Source organism: Bos javanicus, chromosome 15 (genome assembly GCF_032452875.1).
Source record: "Bos javanicus breed banteng chromosome 15, ARS-OSU_banteng_1.0, whole genome shotgun sequence".
In the NCBI taxonomy this organism is placed as follows: Eukaryota; Metazoa; Chordata; class Mammalia; order Artiodactyla; family Bovidae; genus Bos; species Bos javanicus.
The window spans coordinates 77090517-77115269 of NC_083882.1; the positions used below are offsets into that span (position 1 = coordinate 77090517).

The window sequence follows — 24753 nt, forward strand, 5'->3', positions numbered from 1 at the left end:
TGTAGCAGAAGGAACTCCGCTCAATATTACATGGCAGCCTGGATGGGAGGGGAGTACGGGGGAATGGATACATGTACATGTGTGGCTGAGTCCCTTTGCTGTGCACCTGAACTATCCCAACATTGTTAACTGACGATTCTGTTGTTCAGTTGCTCAGTCGTGTCCGACTCTTTGCGACCCCATGGACTGCAGCACGCCAGGCTTCCCTGTCCTTCACCATCTCCCAGATGAAGACAAGTTTGCTCAAACTTGTTATTCGGCTATGCTGCTGCTGCTGCTGCTAAATCGCTTCAGTCGTGTCCGACTCTGTGCGACCCCATAGACGGCAGCCCACGAGGCTCCCCCGTCCCTGAGATTCTCCAGGCAAGAACACTGGAGTGGGTTGCCATTGCCTTCTCCAATGCAGGAAAGTGAAAAGTGAAAGCGAAGTCGCTGAGTCTTGTCTGACTCTTAGCGACCCCATGGACTGCGGCCCACCAGGCTCCTCCATCCATGGGATTTTCCAGGCAAGAGTACTGGAGTGGGGTGCCATTGCCTTCTCCGGTTAATCGGCTATACCTCAATATAAAATTAAAAGGCCCCCCCCCAAAAAAAACCATCTCTCTAACTCTACCAATCTCCAAGCACCAGAGCCCCTGGCTGCCCTGCTCAGCTCTCTGCCCACCCAGCCAAATGCCAACCCCCGCTCCCCCTTACCCAGAGCCTTGCAGCTGCGCCGGTCAGGCCGGAGTTCGTAGCCTGCTTCACACCAGCACTGGAAAGCCCCCTCACTGTTGGTGCAGCCCTGGCTGCAGTACCCCTCCTCGGCACATTCGTTCACATCTATGACGACGGAGCAAGGGCAGGTGATCTCGGTTCTACCATCTTCCAGCCCGAGCTCCCAAGCTGACCAGCTCTTTCCTGCCCACACACCCGCCTACTTCCCAGGTCCAGCGGGAAGCCTACAGAGCAAGTGGTTAAGGGTTTTGAGCTGGGCTGGGGTCCCAGCTCTGCTATTCATCGGCACTGTGACCTTCATTAAGTGACAACCTCTCTGAGCTTTCATTTCCCCCTGTCTTCGAAACGAGAGGGACAACAACCCCCAGCTCCCGGGGCTATTGAGAAAATGACACACGGTCACGTCTCTCAGAGGGCTGACCCATGGCTAACCCAGCCCCCCGCCCTGCTCCCGCCCAGGGGGCCCCAGCTCACCCTGGCAGGTGCGCCCATCCTCAGTGAGCCGGTAGCCGGTGTGGCAGGTACACTGGATGGCCCCCCGCACCATCTGGCACTTCTGGGCACAGCCGCCGTTGTTAACACTGCAGTTCTCCTCACCCGTCCGGGGCCCTGTGCCAGCCAAGCCAGAGATGGGAGTTGAGCCCGGAATCCTCCCCCAGACGGCCAACTTGGCATTCCACCTGGACCACGAAGAACAGCTCCCGGGGCTGCAAGCGTCCCTGGGGAGGACTCTCTTTGAAGCAGATGGGTGGGGTGCGGCCACAAACCATGGGCGGGCGCACCCGGGGAGTGGGGTGGGGACACTCACGGCAGTTCTGCTGGGGGCTCTCATCGCTGTTGTCCCCACAGTCGTTGACCCCGTTACACAGCTTCCTCTGCCCGATGCAGCGCCCGTTCCAACACAGGAACTGGTCTGAGGCACACTGGGGGCTTCCTAGAGAGGAAGATGAGGAGGGAAGGAGAGCCAGGTCAGTGCCAGGCAGGGCTGACGGGGCTTGGGTCAACAACAAAAAAAAGATGGGAGCCTGTCATTTTCTATGCCGAGCTGGAGACAGATGAGACTCAAGGTGGGAGGGTCGGGGTCCAGAGCAGGAAACAGCTCAGACAGGGCTGTCTGCGTTCGTGTTCTCCCCAGGACAGCACAGTGGCACGGTAAGATGGGACGTGGGGCAGAATGAGAGAGCCCACCCATGTGTCAGGCACCTGTGCGGCTAGGGGAGGGGGCGTAGGGCTGTCAACCGGAGAGCAGGCCAGAGGAACAGGCGCTGGCCACGTGTGAGTAAGAATGTGAGAGACCGTTGAAACTCCCGGCCCTGATATTGTGTTCCGGGCTGTGAGGCTGCGGGTCAACAGATGCACCTGATTTGACACTGGTAACTGAGACAAGCAGGAAGAATCCAGGCCATGGGCAAGACTTGATGAAAGCATCATGTTGGCCCGACTGGAGAGGCAGCAGTAACACCCTCTTTCCACCTCCTTGCTCCAGACTAACTACGGGCTAAGGGGCCTGGGGCTCTCCAGGGAGACCCTACCCGTGTTCTCACAGTTCTCTTCATCGCTGTTGTCCGCACAGTCGTCCTCCCCATCACAGCGCCAGGACAGACGGACGCAGCGGCCCGACCGACAGCGGAACTGTTCCGCTGTACACACCGAGGTGGCTGGGCAAAGCACAGGGCTGATGAAAGGCTGACCCCGCTTTAGCCTGAAGCCCCACCCTGCCACCCTAGGTTGCACTTCACGCCAGCACCCACGCCACTTTTTTTCCTAAGATTTTTTTTTTCTTTTTTGATGTGGACCATTTTTCTTTTTGGGGGGCTAAAGTCTGTGTTGAATTGTTACAGTGTTGTTTCTGTTATGCGTTTTGGATTTTTTTGGCCAGGAGGCAAGAGGGAGCTTAACTGCCTAAACAGGGATCAAACCGGCACCCCTGTCTTCAAAGTTAAATCTTAACTAAAGGACTGCAGTGAAATCCCTTTGACACTCTTCTTGACACCAGGGTCACAGTTGGTCTCTATGGCATCTCTGTGGGAATCAAAAAAAGGTGTCTTTTCCTCAAGACATTTTACTGCCATCTGCTGGAAAACTGCCATGATGACTATATAGATCTAGAGAATTATGGAATAAATAAGTCTACTGGGGGACTGGCATCCTTTGGACCTACCACCTTTGTGCAGTGCCCAGCCTACACGACTGTACATGGTGGACCTGTCTTAACTATCCTGGAGCTTTATCAGAGGTGGCCTGTCCCTGCTTCCGGCCCAGACCTTGGCACTGCCCCCCACTCACTGCAGTTGCGCTCATCAGACTGGTCATCACAGTCCGCGTCGCCGTCACAGCGCCAGCCCGCGTTGATGCACAGGCCACTGTCACACATAAACTCGCCAGAGCGGCAGGGCTGGTGGGAGGCTGGGGAGACACGCCAGGCTTCTGTCTTAAGCCAGTCTACACACACAGCGTCCCACCGTGGACCAGGAAGCAACAGCCCTGGCACCCTGGCTCCTCCAGGTTGGCCCCATAGGGAACCAGGGACTCTAGAAGCTCCTCTCCTGAGCTCCTGCCCCAGCTGGCAACCGGGCCTCACCCCCGCCCCGCCAGGAGCTCCTCCCAGCCGGCCTCCCCTCCTCCACCCCGCTGGCCAGAGTGCTCACAGCAGTCAGACTCGTCAGACCAGTCTCCGCAGTCGTCATCACCATCGCAGTGGTAGATGTCGAGGATGCAGCGGCCGTAGGCACACTGGAACTCCTCCAGGTTGCACGGGGGTGCTGGCACTGCTGAGGCTGGAAGGAGGGCAAGGCGGAGAAGGGCACGCACTCAGGCCCCCTCAGAGGAGAAGGGCCCGGACTCCTCCAAGGGGCCAGGCACTCAGACACAGAAGTTTCCTTGGGCGTGGCCCTGATACACGCCCATTTGCCAGAGGACCAAAGGGAGGCCTCCCTTCTCACCTGGGGCACCTGTTCCCTCCCGGCCCCGCCCAGGAGGAGCTGTTGCCTAAGAACCCACCCTCCCGCCGGCCGACCTGCGCTGTCCTTTCACTCGTCGGCCTGGCCCTCAGCCCACCGCATGGCGCCCTCTGCCCCCAGCCCAGCCCGGCAGCCTGAGTCCTGGGGCCACTCACGACAGCTCTCCTCGTCGGAGCCGTCTTTGCAGTCGGTGTCTCCGTCGCAGTACCAGTGCTCAGCAATGCAGCTTCCATCGCTGCAGCGGAATTCCTTGTCCGAGCACTTGCGCATGTCTGGGGGGTGGGGAGGGGGGTACACAGTGGGACAGCAGTCCTGCAGGAGCCGCACCGGTTACCCTCCGGTCATCCTCCCTGACTCCCACCCTCGCTGCCCCCTGGGAGTCTGACCCAGGCCCTGCAAGACTCCGTGGGTTCGGTATAGACTCCTGAGGGGAAAGAAGAGGCTCTGGAGAGACTGGCCTCAGGTTCCCGTTCTGTGGTCCCCGGGGTGTCGGGCCCATCTCCCCATCCTGCTCTCCTCCAGCTGCTCCAGATACCCAGGCAGTTCAAGGGTTGGGCAGTGCTAGGGCCCCTGAGGCTCTTGCCCCTGCCTCGGCCAGGCCATCCACCAGCCTCCCTGCCTGTCCCCCGCCGCCCCCCTGGAGCACCGCTCACCACACTGCTCATCACTGTTATCGCCACAATCATTGTCACCATCGCAATGCCACAGGCTCCGGATGCAGTAGCCATTCTGGCAGGGGAACTCGTCCTCCTCACACTCCCGGGGGGCTGTGGGCACAGAGCAGTCAGCGCCCGGACACCCAGCAGGAAGCCTGGTGGAGCAGAGCAGCTCCGATACTGCCCTAGGGAGCTGGGGAGCTGGCTGTCCCCCACCTCCAGGGGGGCTTAGATAAGCCGAGAGAGGAGGTGGAAGGACAACAGCCAAAGACCAAGGGCTGGGGCCTCATTTTCTTTTCTTTTCTTTATTTATTTTGTATTTAATTGGAGGGTAATTACAATATTGTAGTGGTTTTGCCATACACTGACATGAATCAGCCATGGGTGTATGTAATACACCACATTAACAAATTGAAAGATAAAAACCACATGATTATCTCAATAGATGCAGAGAAAGCCTTTGACAAAATTCAACATCCATTTATGATAAAAACCCTCCAGAAAGCAGGAATAGAAGGAACATACCTCAACATGATAAAAGCTATATGTGATAAACCCACAGCAAACATTATCCTCTATGGTGAAAAACCGGGGCCTCGTTTTCTGATCGAAACGCCTTGCCCCGCCCAGCCGGCCCTCAGCCGCCCAGCCCCGCCCAGCACTCACGACAGTCCTGCTCGTCCGAGTCATCCTCACAGTCGTTGTCCCCGTCGCACACCCAGGAGCGGCGGATACACTTGCCGTTGTCACAGTGAAAGTCGAGAGGGGAGCAGGTGGGCAACTCTGAGCCCCGGGAACGGGAGGGGAACAGGGGTCAGTCTGGGGCACTTACTCAGGCAGGCCCCATCTTTCCCTCTGGCTCTGTCTGAATTACGGTCCCTCCTCACTGGCTCCTCCAACTGCCCCTGGCGCCCACTAATACAGAACCAGGCAGAAACAGCAGCTAAGAAGAGAGAGCTTCCTCAGGGGTTCACAGGACAGAAGAGTCCGAGGAACTCAAAACCACCCGGAAAGCAGTGAAGGAAAGCATGAAAAGAGAAGCAAATGTATTCCGCACCCCGCCCCGCCCCACGCCATTCCTCTTATTAAATAATGGCTGACACACCTGGGCTCGATGTCAAGTTCTAGAACTCATTACTTTTATCACACAAGCCAGTTACCCTCACCTAGCTCCAGGTTCTTCCGACTGTACAATGGGGATAATTATAACTGACTCAGAGAGGTCTTTTGAGATAATGCATATGAAAGTGCTCCATGAAAGTGAGCCATTTACCACCATCGCAATTAGCTAAACTGGTTAGGGGTAATAAGGTCCGGGCTATAGCTTCACTCTTACGAGACTAATTAGCCTCCCTCAGATGTAGGTGCTGCCGGGGTGGGGGCCACACCCCAGAACCCAGACACGTAACTGGCTCAGGAGCAATACTGCTACACGTCCAGGACGTGTATCCAGGGCACCCTAGCCTGTGGTGAACGTTATCACACTATGGGAAAAGGGAGACTTAACAAGAATATAAAATTTCTTACCAAGTTTATGTTATTTAAAAAGGTGGGATTACACAGAATACCAACGTAAGAAATAAACAGTCTGCATCCACGTATAGTGTGCACATTTAAAAATACACAAATATGCATCACAAATACACACGCACACAAATACAGAGATCTATTCAAGGCTGTTTTTTCCTGTGCTTGTTTAAAGTCTCTGTTTTATTGGCTATATTGGGTGTGCTCAGTCGCTCGGTTGTGTCTGACTCTTCGTGACCCCATGGACTGCAGCCCGCCAGGCTCCTTTGTCCATGGGGATTTCTCCAGGCAAGAATACTGGAGTGGGTTGCCATGCCCTCCTCCAGGGAATCTTCCCAATAACCCAGGGATCGAACCCAGGTCTCCTGCATTGCAGGCAGGCTCTTTACCATCTGAGCCACCAGGGAAGCCCAGGAATACTGAAGAAGGTACCCTATTCCTTCTCTAGGGGAGCTTCCCACCCAGGAATCGAACCGGGGTCTCCTACATTGCAGGCGGATTCTTTACCAGCTAAGCTACCATTTATTGACTATACGTGTGTGGAAATATGGGAAACAGGGGAAGGTTGAAGCCATACACACTGTGAGGAAACCTCCCATCTGTTTATATCCATCACCCTCCCAAGAGCCCGGGGCAGGGGGAGGGTTCTCACTACATCCGTCCTCATCGCTGTGGTCCCCGCAGTCGTTGTCTCCATCACACTGCCACTGGGCAGGGATGCAGGTACACTCTCCGAGGGCGCTCACTGCACACGTGAAGTGGCTCCGACCACAGGCACACTCGGGGCTGCTGGCCAGTCCTGGGCAGAGAAAAGAGGAACCAGTGAGGGCTCAGCTCCCACCCAACCAAAACCCATTCCAGGTGGGGCAAGGTAGAGGAGCCGAGTCTAGGGGCACTGTTACCCAGGAGGTCACGGAGACAACTGCGGGGAGATGTGGGTGACGTCATGGTGCCGTCCCCCTCCTCTAGGCACAAACAGTCCAGAAGATACTGTCTGACTTTGGGCTCACAGACGGCCCGGGTCTCCCCTCTATGACAGGGTTTTCTGCACACCCGCAAAGGACCAGAGACAAATGACGCCAATTGCAGGGCTACTGGTCCCGAGGAAAGGGAATCAGGGACAGGAGGCCAATGCACAAAGGCTTCCAGGTCCTTCCCTCTGAATCCAGGTGGCTTTATGGATGCTTTTGCCTCTATTCAGGACGCGGACGCTGAATTAAAATGCTGGCGCCCCTCTGGGGATGAGAAGTCACACCGAGGAGCAGGAAGCAGCAGACACTGCTGGGAGTCCTACAGTCAGAGCGCACCTCTAAGGGGGGCGACCAGGAGAAGGGGGGACGGGATACAGGGTAGGGAGACCAGGTTCCCCTGGGGCAGAGCGACTGGGGCCAGCCGGGGCCTTCCTGTCTGCGGGCCTGGCCGTGGCCCGGAGGAAGGATGGCAGGGGCTGCCCCGCCCCCAGCCCTCGCTGCACGCAGCTGGGCTTCCCTATTGAGCATCCAGCTATCTGCCTGGCCAAGTCCCATGACCGGCCGCTGCGCCCCCTCCCCAGCGTGCCCAGCAGGATGCCCTGGGATGGCGTGTGAATGGCTCGGTGCCCCCGCTCCAGCCTCAGCTGGAACAAAGGGTTCTGCCAGGGTCACTCTTCCCACCCCCCACACCAGCATTCATCTAACCCGCTGGGCTGCTGCAGCTGGGAAGGATGGGGGCCACCTCTCCCTTGCTCATCTCCCCCACTTGCTTTCTTCTCCTTGTCCTCCCCTCCGCTGGGTGCTGCCCTCGGGCTGGGCTGGAATGGGGAAGGAGTCAGCTCCCAAATGCCACCCCGCTTCCTTTCCTATTTTCCGGGGCCCAGCGTTCCTCTCTTGGCTCATCTCCTTGACATCCATCGTCACTTCACATTATATTCCTGGGGCCAGCTTTAGGGTTCAGGGCCCAGAGTGAAAGGGTGGATTGCTATTCCCACCGAAAGCAAAGGACTGCTGTTCCCTAGACCCCTCCCTCTCCACATCCACCCCCAGGACAATGATAAGCAGAAAGCAGGGGTCCCTAACCTGCAGATGGATGGGGGGGGGGTGGTGGGCAGCCTTTATGATCTGTGAAGCTCTGAAACTACAGGCAAAACGTATGTCTCTGGAGTGGAGGACCACAGCTCTCACCCCACCTTCAGCGGAGGACTTGCCCTCACCTTCCACATGCTGAGGGAATTGGCTGCCCGAGAAAAGATGCAGGACTTCCTGCGGAAGCCACAGGAAACCATCTGGGAGAAGCTGCACATCTACTCCAAGGCCAGTTCGCCTGTCTCTCCAGGTCTCCCCAAGTGCAGGATGGAGAAACTTTTCTAAGTGTGATCAGCTCATCACAGCTATAAGCACTGTTTTCGGGGACTCTGGCTGGGATGGAAGAGCAATAACTAAGTATTCCAGAGGACTCCGTGCCATAGGGCTCACCAAGACACTGACCCCCTTCGCGGGGAGGAACGATGAAGAGCAAGAATAGGCTGCCACAGTGGTTTCCAGTGAAGGATGTTTTTTTCTCCCTGGGGGGCATTTGGCAACGTGTGATGACATTCTGGGTTGTAACTGGCGATGCGGATGGAAGTCAGAGGATAAAGGCCACAGACGCTGCGGATGGAAGTCAGAGGATAAAGGCCACAGACGCTGCGGATGGAAGTCAGAGGATAAAGCCCACAGACGCTGCGGATGGAAGTCAGAGGATAAAGGCCACAGACGCTGCTATTAGTCCACAAAGTACAGAACTGCGGCTGCTGCTGAGTCGCTCAGTCGTGTCTGACTCCGCGCGACCCCATAGACGGCAGTCGGCTAGGCTGCTCCCCGTCCCTGGGGTTCTCCAGGCAAGAACACTGGAGTGGGTTGCCATTTCCTTCTCCAATGCATGAAAGTGAAAAGTGAAAGTGAAGTCGCTCAGTCGTGTCCGACCCTCAGCGACCCCATGGACTGCAGCCTTCCAGGCTCCTCCGTCCATGGGATTTTCCAGGCAAGAGTACTGGAGTGGGGTGCCATTGCCTCCTCCGAACATACAGGAAGGTGCCCCCAAACAAATAAGTTATCCGGCCTAAAATGTAAATGGAAGGTTGAGAAATACTGCTAACCACACAGAGCAGGGAGCAGGGCCACACCAAGGAGGCGATCAGGGTAAGGGGGTGAATGGAGAGGAGAAGGCATGGGAGGGAGGGGAAGAGGAAAAAGCTCTGGACCTGGAGCGGACAGAGCTGGGACCCCTGACCAGTTGTGCTACCTTGTATTAAGTACCATAGTCCCCTTAGCTTGGTATATAAAAAAGTCACAGACTTAGATGAGAAGATGAATGTGGGAGAGGCTGATCCATGCCTGGGCACACCAAGGATGCTCCAGAAGTGCAGGCTGGAGGTATGGGGACATGAGGATTTGGGGGCTAGCTTCTTTTCTAAAAGGCCTTGAAGCTAAGAACCTGAGTACCAGGATCATGGACAGCAGCATCTTAGGCTACATGCAAGTCAGAAGAAATCCAGGCTAGTGGTTAAGAATTTGCCTGCCAATGCAGGGGCACAGGTTCGATCTCTGGTCCAGGAGGATTCTCCAGGAGGCGGAGGAGCTGGGCCTGTGCTCCAGAACCACTGAGCCCATGTGCCTAGAACCTGTGCCCTGCAAGAGAAGCCAGCATGGTAAGAGGCCCGCGCATCGCAAGGAAGAGTAGCCCCCGCTCACAACTTCACAACTATTAGAGAAAAGCCCCCACACAGCCAAAAATAATTAATAAATAAATAAATCTTAAAAAAAAAAAGGGGGAATTCAGTAGGTAAAGAAGAGCCTTCAGGGGATTTTTTTTTTTTTTTAAGCCTCCCCAACCCCCTTTGGCTGAGTGATAGCAGAAGTCCTGACTTCCCCCTGCAGACTTGGAAACAAAGCATTCCATCCGGTGGGCATCAAGTTGGTTGTTGAAAAGGCACGACTTCCTGCCTGTCAGAGCAACATCTGAACGTTGGCATGTGAAGGTCAGGCAGCCGGCGACAGGCAAACTCTTGGCTTGGGTGTTCATACGGTAAACAGACACATTATCCTCCAAGACTCAGCTCTTCTGGACAACTGCTGCCCCTCTGGGATCCTGGGAGGTGGAATTCTGCCTTTTCACTCGAGTCCTGGCTGTGATCATAAAGGACAGCTTTTAACCCTTTTTAACTGAAAGAATGGTGAGTGAAGAAAGGAAACAAATGACCGTGGGTGGCAAGACGCGGTCTTCATTTCAAGAAGGGTTCAGTTAGAGCGCTCCCCGGGGCTTCTGGCCTTAAACACTATTTCCCAGCCACGTTGCAAGTCTGCTTTGGCCGTAGAGGGCATGGGACCTTAAATTTAATGCTGTTCAACAAGGAAAAGATCTCTTCCCAAAGTGTTCACTATCCCTGATCATCCGGTAATCCAGCTTTTGGGATACATGTTACTGTGCTCATAGGGCCTTCCTAGGAGGTTAACTCGAATCTCAGCCATGTTACCTACCACTTTCTCACTGCTTTCTTCAGAAAGAAAGAGAGACATCCACCTGCTTATACTACCAGATACTGCGGAACATGTGAGAGAACATAGATTCCAGAGTCAGAGAGGCTGGAGTTCAAGTCCTGGTTCTACCACTAACTCTACAACTTTGAGCGAGTTAGTTCATGCCAGAGTCTCAGTTTCCTCATCCATAAAATGGGAATAACAATAGTTTTACCGCAAAGGGTTTTGTAAAGATCAAACGAAATAATCTGGGACTTCCCTGGTGGTCCAGTGGCGCAGACTCTGCAGCCCCAGTGCCAGGGGCCTGGGTTTGGTCCCTTGTCAGGAAACTAGATCCCAGTGCCACAACTAAGACCCCGTGCAGACAAATATATAAATAAATGCTTTTTTTTTTCTTTTTAAAAAATGTTTTAAATTTTAAAAATCCATGTAAACTTCTTAGCAAAGGGCCAGCACACAGCAAAAGCTTTATAAAAATACAGCCACCACTCACTGAATATTTACCATGTGCTCTCCAAATACTCTTCTAAAATACTTTTCTTATGCTACATCACTGAAGGCTCTCAATAGTCCTGGGAGGTGTCTGTTATTATTATCACCATCTTACAGGTGAGGACTCTGAGACCCAGGGAGGAGTAGTCTGTTGACAAGTCATACAGATACTAAGGGTTGGAGCCAGCACTCACACACAGGCAGGTCAATTCCAGACCCTCTGCTCTTAATCCCCTCATGCTCCTGCCTCCCAATACATGGTATTGCTATTATGAGAGTTTCCAAATCTCTGAGATCCAAAAAGGGAATTGGTAATACTGGAATTTCCAAGTCCTTCTTTCTGCAGTCTCATTTAGCAAATGCACAGACAGTTTATGGATTTCAAGCAGTGACCCCTCCTTCTGGCTACTGCCAAGGCTAAAGGCCCATTCCCCTTTCTCTAAGGTCAAGTAGCGAAGCAAGGAGAGTATGGAACCCTAGGCCTTTGAATGAGCGCCTCAGTATTGTGTTGGTCCAGAAAAAGGCAGGACTCCACACAACAAATGATTAAATTCCGCGGTTTCTCTTAGCAGTTTGCAAGCTACTTTTGCACACACACTTGTGTTCTCATTTAATCATTACAGTCGTACCCTTTTAACAGGTAAGTCATCTGCTTTGGCCGAGGTCATAGGTTAAGTAGGAGAGCCAGGAGGGCAGCCCCATTCTGATCCTTAGACCAATATTCTTCTGTTACTATGGTCTCAGCATCCGGACTTTCAGTAAAGCTTCTCACTGAGGCACACTCAAGTTGGAGAGGCACTGCTCCTCACCACCTCACAGAACACTCAGCTCAGGAGGGACCACACCTTCCCGGAGGCCCAAGGTGTCCAGTGACTATACACAGCTACAGAGCAGCTTTTTCAAGTTGAACAAGAAATGAGAAGGCTTAAGGGCTGTCCTATGAGTATAGGGATATGACAGCTCTCGCAGCCTGGAAGTGATTACAATGGGAAAGGGAGAGAGCATCACTTATGTAAGTGAAGGACGTTTTTCTTTTTTTCAAAAATATTTGTTTGTTTGGCTGTACCAGGTCTCAGTTGCAGCATTTGGGATCTTCCATCTTTGTCACAGCATGCGGGTTCTTTAGCTGCAACATGCGGGATCTAGGTCCCTGAACAGGGATCAAACCCAGGCCCCCTGCCTTGGGAACACAGGGTTTTAGCCACTGGGCCACCAGGAATGGTTTTCTTAAACACTGTTCTTTTCTCCAATGCTGTCTTCTTTTCTATCAACTGGCAGCCATGATGAAGATACAAACCTTATTTAATGAGGATAAGTTGTTTGAAATGACCCTAAACTACACCCAGGCCAATCAAGAGACCAATCCTTGGGCAGGTTACTCAGCTTACTTGGGCAGTATCTCCCACTGAAAGGGAGGCCCGTGCCGCAAGACAAAACTGACATAACCGAAAGGGGTAGCAGCCAAAAGCCACATGGAAATGGATCTGGTCTCACCCAAGAGACACCTGGAGTCAGGAGAGACCCGGGTTTCTATACAGCCATTGTTTGAGAGGACAGACCTTGCACAAAAAAAAAAAAACAAAACTCTGGAACCAATACCAAACAAGGAAAATGGTTGAGAGCAGGAGGCCAGGACGTGAACCCTTTCCTGATGCTGCCCAACCTGGATCCGTGGAGCCTGACTTAACTGAAAGCGTCTGCCCTGTGCCCAGGGGCCCCTGGTGTCTCCTCTATGGCAGCACTTAGCCCACTGTGGGACCGCTGTTCTCCTACTAGACCAGAAGTTTCTTGGCAGTTGGAACTGTATGATATGGAGCTTTGTATCTGTATTCTGTGCGTCGCTCAATGCTTGCATGTAGTATGGATCATATAAGTTTGTAAAATTAAAAAAAAAGACAAATTCCTTGAGAATCCTGTGAGAGCCGAAGTCAGAGGAAAAGAGGAAGCCCAGAACATGAGTAATAAAAGTGGTTATTTCCGACTTACCCTATACTCAAGAAAGCAAGAATCTTCTTTTTTAAAGAGGCTACCTACTTGTATCCAGGCAAAGTTTAAGTTCACTCCTTTCTCCAAAAAGAGTTCCTTTCATTTGCTGTGTTATCAGGCTGAGTTACTGACGTCCATAACTTTCCGTATCTCTGTCTCTTGATCCCTAGAGGCCAGTCTTACCTAGTTTGAAAATCTATCTGATAAACTCTTCTCCTCGAGGGCCCTCTCAAAAGTGACACCATGAGACACATGACTATCAGTCCCAGCAAGTTCAGTCCTCTCTTGCCAGTTTCAAACACAGAAAAGAAGTAAGGTCAGCTTCCAAAGTTTTGAGGCAGAAGAGCATAGTGTCAAGAACACAGGAACATAACGAAGCTAGTTACTGGCCATCGGACCTGGGCATGTTATTTAATTTCTACCTTAGCTTTTCATTTGGAAAACTGGGATAAGAGCCCCTACCTCCCATGGGTGTTATGAGAATTGAATTAGTTAATTCATAAAAAACCCTTAGCATATACTAAGCTCTCAATAAATGACGGCGCCTACTATTACTTTTACAGAATCTGACTCACTCAGCCTGTCTTATCCAGCCACCCCTTGATTAAGCCCTAATATTTCAGGGCTTGAGACGTCTAAAAACTCGACTGTCTGCCAAGCTGCAGTGCTGCTCCCATGTGTTAAGTTGGCGGCGTAAGTGGCCTCAGGAAGAGACGGGGGAGAGTCCTGTGACCACGGTCCCGCTTTACGGCCCTTCTCTGGGGGAGCTTGAAGTACATGGCATCCTTTATCCTTACCTAATCTGTCATCATCCAATTCCTAGGAGGCAAGCATAGACAAGAGCATTTAGAACCTAAATTTCAGAGCAACTTAGACATGGATTAGTTTCCTTTTTTGTGAAATGGGGGTGGTGGTAGTACCCATTTCATAGGGTTGATAGGAGGTTTAAATGAAATAATACATACAAAGTACATCATAGCAGCTACTTTTTGTTGTTGTTGCTGTTAATACCACCATCTCCATCTGCATCTTCTCTCTCAACCCAGTAATGTAGCTGTGTCTCCGTACAGGTCTTCAGAAGTCTCCTCACCCTGCCCAGGAGCTCAGTCAACAAGACTCCACAAATCCAGCAGGGCTTGGAGGCGGCTGTGCTCACTGAGAGGCTGCTCAGAATATTGCTCTCCCCTCCCCCTACATCTCAAAACCCAAGGCCCACAGGATAACACATGGCTTCAAAGAGCAACAAACCACATCTCCTGGGAGCTTTTTAAAGCCTCCCTCCATCAAAAAAAAAAAAAAAAAGCACCCGATAGGTAATTCTTTATGCACTGGGATTCTCTGAGAAGATGAAGACTGAAAACAGAGAGGAGAGGTCAATCTGAGATAAAACAGAGACCAGTCCTGATCAGGGTCTTCTGGTTTAGGATAGATATAAAAGAGTCTATTCTAAGAGCCAGTGTGGATTAGAGGGTTAACAGCTCAGGCTCTGGGTTCAGATCCTGGGGCAGTTACTCACTAGCTGTATGACAGCAAATGGCCCAAGCCTTACCTTCCCGTCTGTAAGACAGGAATCTAACAGAATCTTCCTAGTAAGGATACGGTGAGGAGTAAATGTGATAAAACATGCTAACACTTATCACAGCGCCGGCAATACAGAAAAGAGATTCACCAGTGTTAACTGCCCCAGAAGTCCATTTGTCATTTTTGGACTACATGTCCCAACTTGCTATGCAAAAATGGTCGCCAGAGATCACTCCCAGAGGAGCAGAAATTCTCATTTGGGGGAGGTATATTTTAAAGCCATTCACTTTTTTTCCTTCTCTGAACCTGTGGCTGAAATTTCTTGTTTAAACAGCAGGTAAGTGTGGGGTTGTGGGGAGGGGGGAGTGGAAAGAGGAGGAACCTCTCCTTTCTTATTTGCTTTGTTGCTGTTGTTGCTAAGTTGTGTCCGACTCTTTTGCGACCCCAAGGACTGATAGCCTGCCAGGCTCCTCTGTCCACGGGATTTTCCTGGCAAGCATACTGGAGTGGGTTGCCAGTTCCTTCTCCAGGGGATCTTCCCAATCCAGGGATTGAACCCACGTCTCCTGCTTGGCAGGCAGATTCCTTACCATTCAGCCACCTGGGAAGCCCTTCTTATTTGCTAGATGTATGGCTATTAGAACCCAGCATCTGTATTTGATTTCCAGCAGGCCGTAGTCAACCCAACAGAAAAACTATCTCTCGTCCTCATCCAGGCCATGGTGACAGTCGGCTCCCCAGGCTGGGGCCAAGGAGGGGACTATTCGGAGCATTTCCCCTACCCCTTGCCCTGCAGGCTGGGCAGGAAGTGGAGCAACTGAGCAAGGAGAGATCACTGGAGCTCCTTCCAACCTCGAAGCGTCTTTGCTGCTGCTGCTGCTGTGTTGCTTCAGTCGTGTCCGACTCTGTGCAACCCCATAGACGGCAGCCCACCAGGCCTCCTGTCCCTGGGATTCTCCAGGCAAGAACACTGGAGTGGGTTGCCATTTCCTTCTCCAATGCATGAAAGTGAAAAGTGAAAGTGAAGTCGCTCAGTCGTGTCCGGCTCTAGCGACCCCATGGACTGCAGCCTACCAGGCTCCTCCGTCCATGGGATTTTCTAGGCAAAAGTACTGGAGTGGGGTGCCATTGCCTTTTCTGAGAAGCGTCTTTATTTCACTGCTAATCAGGTGTCTCTCTACCCTGTACCTGCCTGGCCCTTCACCCAGATGGGAGGTGGTGGGGGACCCTCTCCTCCACCAAAAGGTTCTAGGGCCAGGAGCTTCCCCAGCCCCAGAAAACCTCCAGTGATAAATCATGCAGCAGCACCTTTGTGCTGCCTCTCCGCCAGATGGGAGGTTTGCTCCCAGGCTTTTGTTTCCGGCTTTGCTCGCAACTCCGATCCTCCCGGCTCTGCACAGAGGTGAGGGGGGAGCTCCGGTGGGCTGTGTCTGGGCTTGCAGCGAGTCCCCGGCGAGGCTTTCTTCACTGGGGCTTGGGCAGCGCCCTTCCCCTCCTCACTCTAACCTGAACGAGCAGGGAGCAGGGTGTCAGGGCAGCTGGTGGGCGATCCACTCAGCTGTGAGCTAGGATGGGAATGCCTACGTGCCGTGAAAGAATGAAGTTTGCTCGGAAGGGCGTAAAAGGTGCCCAAGGGCACCAAGGATGTTTGCTTCTTGCTAAATCAAAAATGCAGAACAGAAAATGGAGTCAAAGGACTGCCGGGAAAGCTAGAGAATCAGCTCTTTTGAACGGCTGCTCTTGGCTGCTCTTGGTTACGGTCAACTTTCCGCAACTCCCCCGCACCCCCCCACCCAACCATCACATCAGTGGCACCAACTTATACTGAAAAAACAAAGACACTACAGGGGTCAAACTCGACGGGTGGAGAGGCTGGGGGCTGGGTCATGGGCTTGAGACTCCAATCTATTCTCCCTGCATCCCGACAGGATTCCGGATTGAAGACAGTAGTCGTGAAGAAAGGCAGCCCCACAGCGGCCCGGCCCCCAAATTGGGGCAATTACTACCTTATGAGCTCTGGGGCTTGTCCTTTCCCAGGCCAGTGGGAGGAAGAGCCTGGAATTCTAAATGGTTGCAGCTCCAGGAGACCTCTGCCAGCACCTCTCACCCCGGGTCACAGCAACCTTAGGGCGAGATGGCTGGCTGCAACCCCGACTACGGGGATGCTCTCAGAGGAAAGCCCCGCCTCCCAGGCTCTGACCCAGGGGAACTGAGTCAGAGTGAGCCCGCTAGACTCGCAGCAGAGCTCCACAGACTTCTGAAGTGTGGATAGGAGAGAAATATGCTTAAGTTTCATTAGATGTTCAAGGGGGTAAAGAAAGGGCATGATCTTAAAAAAAAGAGAAAGAGCAAAAACCAGCTTAACTGAATGAAGGGCTGAGCCTCCATTTTAGCACAAGACACTGCAGTTTAACTACTTGTTTGCCTGATTCCCATAGCCCAAAGGTGAAACCCATCTCTAATCCATTTCTGCAAGCACACTAGCAAACAACCAACATTTATCTGTGGGACTCTGTGCTGAATGGTTTGAACGTACTATTATCTCATTTAATTTTTACAGGATCCTTGCATGATAGTTTATTACTATTCCAGCCCTTTCCTTACAGATATGAACCCTGAAGTTCAAGGTGATCAAGTGTTTTATACAGGATCACCAAGACATGGTGGAGCCAAGATTCAAACTGCCTGCGCTTCTTGATCATGGAGCTGTGCATGCAGGGATTAGATTAGCACTTGACAAATGTGTGTCCAGGGAATGAATGAACAAATGAATGGGTGCAGAGCCCAGTTCAGGGAATGCTCCTGAGTGTGCTGGGGAAAAAGAACCTGACCCTGTCAGCTCGAAGCTGGAAGGAGAGTGGCAAGCACAGGCATTCATCAGAGCTATTTATAGGGCCAAACCCTGGCTCTGCCAGCCAACCAGTCATCATGAAGTCTTTCCTGGGACACTGAATCCCACCAGGCTGAGAAAGGGAGAAAGGTTTCCAATATTGAAGATGAGATGGTAATCCAGACACAGTCTGGGGCCAGATGCCCCATGTCCAGACAACTGTGATAAAACTCGTAGTAAACTGTGTCAAGGAATGTAGAGACCGTGGTTGGAACAGGCTAATAGACCTAGTTGGTCACGGGCATGGAATGGTCACGAAATTATGAGATGTGTCCAAACACAAAAAAAGACAAGACTACTTCTTAGAGTAGTCTCCAAAATTCTGCCCCTCTTTTGGAAGCCCCTAGGATTGATCCTGCCTTCAAAGGAGAAGCAACATAGCCAGCCTCTCACATCTTCCTTCTTCTTAGGGATCAAGATTAGCAGTCAACCCGTAGAAAGAACGAGAAAGGCCAGTAAAACATCCTGTCCTCTGTAACGTCCTGTGTTCTCCGCTGGCCCAGAAGATGGGAAAGTCCAACGTGCTCAGTATCAGACATGGCCTTACTCAGTCGCCTTGCACCTGTCATTCTTAATACCATGTGCCAGTCCCAAAGATGTTATCTGATACTCAACAGGGGACAGAAGAGGAAATCCAAAATCAGCGACAAGCCAGGCATCTTTCACAAGCCCAGTAAGATCAGGGACAAGGTCAACAGAGCACCGTGACAACCCCAGACAGAAAGGAGACCAGTCTCAGCTCCACTCTTTGTCACTCAGCCTCACAATAACCCTCTATGTACCAAAACTTACCTGGAAGAGATCTCCAAGACAAACAGGGTTTTCGCTCTTCAAATGGTGGTGGATTGTCTGAGGTCTCACCTCAACCCTCAACAGGAAGATACCCAGAGCTATTACCAGTTATCAAGTTTCCTTCCAAAAATCTTTAGGAGTATTACACAGGTTCAGGCCAATCCCACAGGCTCTAGGAAAAGTCCCAAGTACTAGCAGCATCCAAATAAGTGCCTTGAATTTTAGTGTCTTGAATTCATTCCTAGTTGAGGTCAGATCTGTCTAACTGATCAACTATGACACACTGACTTCCCCCTTGAGCCCCTGGAACATAGGTATTTTTGGTTGAGTGACTGCTCAGTCTCACTGGTGAACCATGAATCTGTCTCTTCCAAGCCTCCGAGGATGGCACAGCAGCAGGCTAGGCAAAGTTTAGATCTTGGTGCCACTGAGGGTCCTTGGGCACATACACAGAGAGCCTCCCATGCCTTGAAGTTTCCATTAAATATCTTGACCTTGAAAAGAACCCGAAGAGTGACCAAGAACCCTCCTATCCTTCTTTTGTGAAGCACAGAATATACACAATTTTCTACCCTGGTTCTCAATGCAGATGTAGTGTATGCAGTTTTGACAGCTCTGGAGCAATAAAATCCTCTTGGCCAGTCTCCCCCGGAACCTTCCAGCTCCCCTTTCCCTAGGGCAGAAGGCGACAATCTCCTCTCTGGCTTTGTTGGTATCCGTTTTAGCGCCCGCCCCACCCCCCCTTTTTTTTTCCTTCAGTGCCATGCCATTTCCCTTGATCTTTTTCAAAACTTCCTCCAGGGGGCAGGGAGGAAAGCTCCCTCCTCTTGCTTCGCAGCCCGAAGGGGAAAAGCCCCCAAAAAGCATAGCTGTCCCTTTAAGGGGCCCATGTGGTGGGAAGAGCAGCTACATTCCTACCCTAGTAGGGCCGCTGTCCCGACACGCCAAAGAGGCTACAAATAACCTTCGAGGAGAGAACCCCGGAGGGGGAGAGGACACTCCAGAGAGGAACGTGGTCACCGCGCTGCTACTCCGAGAGGAAGAGTTAAGCGCTCGGTGGGCTTGGTGTGGGCATGGAAAAAGTCACTGAAAACCCAAGGGTTGTCTAAATAACAGGCAGAGAACTCTGTTTTGGATTTGGGAGGTAAACCAATCTTTAAAACAAGTGCTCAGGCATCTCCACGCCCTGCCAGGCAAGTTCCGAAATCTGCACTATTTCCACACGCGCTCCCTTTACGTTAAAGAAAGAATCGGCTAGGAGGCCGTGGTCTCCAGTCCCCATCACTCTGAACCCCGTCCAGCGCCTCATCCCGGCGGCGGGGGGAGACTGGGAAGACTCAGATTCCACCACCACCGTCTCCCCACCCCCCCACACCTCGGTTGAACAGAGGTGGGTGAATAGGGTTGGGGTTCAAAGATCAAAGTTCTTTGATCTTCGGGCACCAACTAGAGGCAGCTGCTAAATCACGGGGTGCACCCACGGTCGTAGCCGGCTGCCGAGAAACAGATTCCACCGGAGCCGTCATCGCACACAACAGTTGCGTTGGGGCACCAAACAAGTTATTAATAAGGAGCAGATGAGGCAGCAGTCCTCTTGCCATCCCTCCAGCTCCCCCGAGGGCCACCGCGCGGGCCGGGGGCTGGGGGGGGGGGGGCGCTGCCTGGTAAGGTTCGGCGACACCCGCCCCCCTGTCCCAGCAAGGACGGATCTGCGGGAGCCTTCCAGCAGTTTCTTCCCTCTGTCCCTCTGCCCCCTTTTCCAACCCTGTTTCCCCCTCCCCCTCCTCCGGGAAGGATCCAGGGCAGGAAACTGATTGGTCACAGCCAGGAGAGGGAACCCAAAACACCACTAAGTGGGGATGCTGCGAGCGAGCAGTGCCCGAGGACCCTCGGCGGGAGCGTGGTCCGGAGTCCGAGCAGCTGCTCCTCGAATCGGGAGGAATCCCCTGAGCTCAAGTATTCAGATTCCACTGGAGCCTCTCTTCTCAATCCTCCTGAGACCCCCCTCCACCCCGGACCCTGGAAGGAAGACTATTTACAATTTGTGTTTTAGCGACCATCCTTCCCCGCCTTTCTTCGCACACATTCATTCGCACCAAAGACACAGAGACCGTGGGTCAACCCGAAACGGGAAGCACCCCAGCTCTTCAAAGAGCAGCGAGGGAAGGAGGGGGCGAGCGCCTTGGATCTCCCCCCGACCCCCTCCCCGCCCCCAACACACACACCCTCCACCCAGCCTGGCCCAGACCCGAGCCCGGGGAGCTCCTCGGTCGCCACTGCCCCATCTCGGGCTGGAGGAGTCGGGGGCGGGGGGGTGGAGAGCTCCCGGTCCCTTTCCCCGGCACACGATCTCCGGGCGAAATGCTTGGAGTGAGAGGGCGAGGGGCTCTCAGGCCCCAGCCCGCGCCGTTCAGCTCTCGGAAGGTTGAGTCCTGCAGCGGCCGGAGCCCGGGGACAAACTTTCCCGGCTGGCGGGTGCGCGCGAGCGCGGCGGCGCCGCTTACCGTGTGCGCAGAGCAGGGCGCCAAGCAGCAGCGCGCCGCACGGCCGCCTCATGGTGCCGCCGCCGGCGCTCCCTGCCGGCCCGGGGGTTCCGCCGGCTCCCGCGGGACGGCGCGCCGGAGGGTATCGGCGGAGGCTCCCCGCTCAGGGGCCGCGTCCCGGTCCACGGCTGCGGGCGCGCCCCGCCGGTCGCCTCCGGCTTGCTGCTGCCTCCAGTGCGGGCCGAGCCGAAGCCGCCCCGCCAGGGGACCGGGAGGGGGGTGTCCCGGGCCCTGCCGCCCCGCCCCCAGCGCCGCAGCCCCCGCCACCGCCACCGCGCCTGGTCCCGCCCCCCGCGCCGGCCCGGCCCCTTCCCGCCCTCGGCCCCCGCCTCCCGGTCCCCGGACCCCACCCGCCGGCGCCTCCAGCGCTGGCCCAGTTCCTCTGCAAGCCACCCCCACATTCCTAGCCCTCGAGAGAGCCCCCCCACCCACCCCACGCACTGTCCCCGTTACTACTGCTCGAATGTCCTTAACTTAAAAAAAAAAAAAAAAGGGTGTCATCGAAGCGGCAACTCTCGGATCCCCGCTCACTCTAGTTCTGGGCCAGAGTGGTGCACCCAAGCTGACCCGAGTCGCCTGGACGTGACCCCGGCCCCTCTACCGGCCCCGAGTCCAGACTTTATTGACGTCTCAGGATACGCAAGGCTTGCTAATGCAGAATCCTCTCGGGCTTTACGGACATCAAACAAGGGCCATCAGGAGGCCTGGAGTGCTGCATCTTCACTAGCGTTCCCACTGTCAAAATTCCTTTTCTGAGATTTTTCTCCGCCCCTGCCCTCCCTCCCGCCGCCCCGGCCCCCAGTCTAGGCAGCGCTGTTCGAGGGCTAAAGAATTCCACGACCTCCCCTTTTCATGTACTCATTTCCTGAGGTGGTTGTCTGGGTCCTGTCGCCCCAGCTCAGACGTCCAGAATTGGCCAGACGTAGTTCCTCCTCGCTGTCTTTGTAAATCAGCGTGGTTAGCCTCTTCACCTTCTTTGACTTTCTGATCCTGGCAAGGAAGGAAGGGGGTAAGGAAGTTAAGTCTTTACTTGCAGTGGTATCCTCTCAGAGACCTCAGCCTCCTCCCAGCTCCAGTCTCTAGAGCCTTCTAGCAATATTTAACTTTGGGGTTAGTATATAAAGTTATAAATTTCTCTCTTGTTTTTGCTTCGTGGCCTGTGCCTCTCTCTAGCATATATTAATAATATGGATTAATTTTGTTACCACCTTCCATTTTCTAGGTTGAATCTTGTCCTGCTTCTTTTGTCCAAGTCCCTGACGTCCTTCGGTTCGGTTCAGTTGCTCAGTTGTGTCCGACTCTTTGGGACCCCATAGAATGCAGCACACCAGGCCTCCCTGTCCATCACCAACTGCCAGAGCTTACTCAAACTCATGTCCATTGGGTCGGTGATGCCATCCAACCATCTCATCCTCTGTTGTTCTCTTCTCCTCCTGCCTTCATTCTTTCCCAGCATCAGGGTCTTTTCCAGTGAGTCAGTTCTTTGCATCAGGTCACCAAAGTATTGGAGCTTCCTTAAGGTCCTGTATACCATTTTTCTATCCAAGCTAGTATGCCAGCAGTTTCTGCCTTTGGGTCATCAGCGATTTTCTTAAACCACTTTTCTCTCACTAGTAAATAGAGTCAGAAAGCCCCAAATACCCGATGTTAGCCGAGGGGAAAGTAATTTGGTACAGTGCAAAGAGAATATTAGATTTCTCCAATGCATTGGTCACCATTTCATCCTTGCTTGTCTGCAATTTTTCCAAGGATTTCACTTCAAATTATCATCTTTGACCAAAGCTAACATTAAGTTCGCAATAGCAAGAAAGAAATGCGGTATTCACTACTTCTTAGCCAGTATTTCTCTATTCTGTTTTGCCTGAAATTTTTACACAGATGAAATGTGGTTAAACTAACGTCACCATGGTAACTAACACAGGCGTTTTCTGTGTGTAGTTCTTCTTGCTGTCTGATGGCGGCAGTCGAGTCAGATCAGGTTTACTTGATCTTACCGCTGGGAAAACAGTCAACCTTTAAGACCTGTGTCATCTTAGCCTAAAATCCAAGGAGAAAAAAGTGAAAAGTAGAGGCTGATTCTCAATCCCTCTCCCCACAACATTTTTGATGCAGCTTTCATTGGTCTCAGGGTTTCAGTATATGTTGCTTATGAAGGCTTGCTTTTTGACCTATTGAGGAAGACCTCGTGATTCTGGAGGCCATATTTTTTTTCCCCCACATGAAAACTGAGGACATGTGGTATAATGAATACATTTGTCCCAAAAAATCCAGAACAGGCGGTCACCATACTTTCAGTGTCAGGGGCTTAAGAATTTATAAACAGTTTCCACTCTGCATTCAAAAGACAGGTTCCTTTCCAGAAGGCATGATTTGTGTTGTTTTTCTGGGAGCAAGGAGGCTGGCTGTCCCTCTCTGACTCAGGCTCAAGAGACTGCATTTTCTGTGTGCATCCCAAGCCCTCCTCCTCTATGGTTCGGCACAGTCCTGGTGTACAGAGCCGTCCCCGGCTGCTGTGAGTCACTGGGAATATCAATGGCTAGAAACGAACTTCGTGCATGGTCCCTGGCTGGGACACCCCCTAGAGTGAGTTAAGTCTTGGCTGTCAGAAACTGCTCTTGTGCCAGGAGGGCTAAGCCATATTTATTTTTACCAGGCCTCTCAGACTTTCTTGTTTGTAGTGAGAGATCCTGAAGAGCATGCTAGAATGGGCTGTTTGTCTCCCTTTTATTGTCCTCTGGGACATGCCCCTAGGAAAGTCGTAGGGGATTGCCAATTCCAGAGGGGGTCTCAGAGGCATTGGTTTCCTCAGAAACACCACCCCCATTTCCTTCATCCTTCTAGGACGGACCAGGGGACTGCATTTCAAAGATCGGAATATTGCCTTGAATTAGACCGTCACTAAATGGCCTTTTCAAAGGACACACAGGAAGTGCTACAGAAACAAAATAGAAATGGGCATTATTTTGATCCATTTGGGTTGGTAGAATCCTCCTCTAACCCAGGCATCATTCGACAACCTGAATTCTAAAAGTAATTCTTCTAAGAGGCTTGACACTTCACACTTTAAACCAGTGATTCTCAATCAGGAATGATTTTTGCCAATATGGGGCAATACCTGATGACATTTTTGGGAGCAAGTATTACTGGTGAATGATGAACAGAGACCAATAAGCAGGATATCTCTCCCCACAGCAAATAATTATCCAGCCCAAAATGTTAATAGTTCTGAGGTTGAGAAACCTTGGTTAAAAAAATTAAGAACATGAGTCTGCAAAAAATTGCTCCATCTCTGGACTCACGTTCTTGTGTGAATGGAGGCGGGGGATCTTAAAGCTATAAAATGGAAAACAAGAGAAAGCACAACTAAAGGAGCTGAAGAGTCTATACCTATCTGTCCAGGGTTGGCTATTACTAGTATTAACTCACCTAGTGGGGGTATTTATTATGAGTATCTTATGTCCCAGGCACTGTAGAAGCAATGGTAACTAGATATATTGCGTCCCTGGAACTTAAAGTCTGTGTTGGGGAGGCTACAAGTATACAGAGGCATTAAAAGAATAATCTCACAAATGAATTTAAAGCTATAAATGCTATGGGTATTCAAGGAAATGGACAGAGCCTGTTTAGATTTGGGGGTTCAGGGAAGGCCTGTCAGAGGCACTAACACTCATGCTGAGTAAGATTCACAAGACTAAGAGTGGATGGGGTGGGTCTTCTAGGCAGAAGGAACAGTATGTACAAAGGCCCTGAGCCAGGAAAGAGTCTGTAGAGTTTATAGAAAAATATCAGTAACTTTTTAGTAATGGGTATGCTTCTATCTGGGCTTCCCTGGTGGCTCAGCAGTAATGAATCCGCCTATAATGCAGGAGACACGGATTCGATCCCTGGGTGGGAAAGATCCCCTGCAGGAGGGCTTGGCAACCCATTCCAGTATTCTTGCCTAGAGAATTCCCAAGGACAGAGGAGCCCGGCGGGCTACAGTCCATGAGGTCCCTAAAGAGTCGAACACGACTGAGCAACTAAACAACAACAACAGCAGCAAATGCTTTTATCTGGGTTCAGGGAGCTACTACCAGAGACCAGAAGAGAAAGGTATAAAGAAATAGTCCAGTTTGTATTTCTATGCTTTCTTTAATTCCAGATGCTCCACAAAACCATTTCTAGCGCCAACACTTT

General features: G+C 52.3%; 1 protein-coding gene across 3 annotated transcripts in view; it reads right to left on the reverse strand.

Moving 5' to 3' along the window:
* LRP4 (LDL receptor related protein 4) overlaps window positions 1-20776 on the reverse strand; it is a 53550-nt gene extending 32774 nt beyond the window's left edge. Inside the window, exons 1-11 of one of the 3 annotated variants that reach the window (XM_061381328.1) lie at window positions 20539-20776; window positions 6513-6659; window positions 5000-5116; window positions 4331-4444; window positions 3833-3949; window positions 3366-3494; window positions 3004-3123; window positions 2250-2375; window positions 1526-1651; window positions 1192-1326; window positions 697-822 (exon numbers count right to left, since the gene is read on the reverse strand). In XM_061381328.1, the coding sequence (XP_061237312.1) occupies window positions 697-822; window positions 1192-1326; window positions 1526-1651; window positions 2250-2375; window positions 3004-3123; window positions 3366-3494; window positions 3833-3949; window positions 4331-4444; window positions 5000-5116; window positions 6513-6659; window positions 20539-20590 (1309 nt within the window). In that variant the 5' untranslated portion in view covers window positions 20591-20776. The remainder of the gene's footprint in view (window positions 1-696; window positions 823-1191; window positions 1327-1525; window positions 1652-2249; window positions 2376-3003; window positions 3124-3365; window positions 3495-3832; window positions 3950-4330; window positions 4445-4999; window positions 5117-6512; window positions 6660-20538) is intronic. The other 2 variants (XM_061381330.1, XM_061381329.1) reach the window with 2 other exon arrangements.
* Between the last annotated feature and the right edge of the window lie 3977 nt (window positions 20777-24753).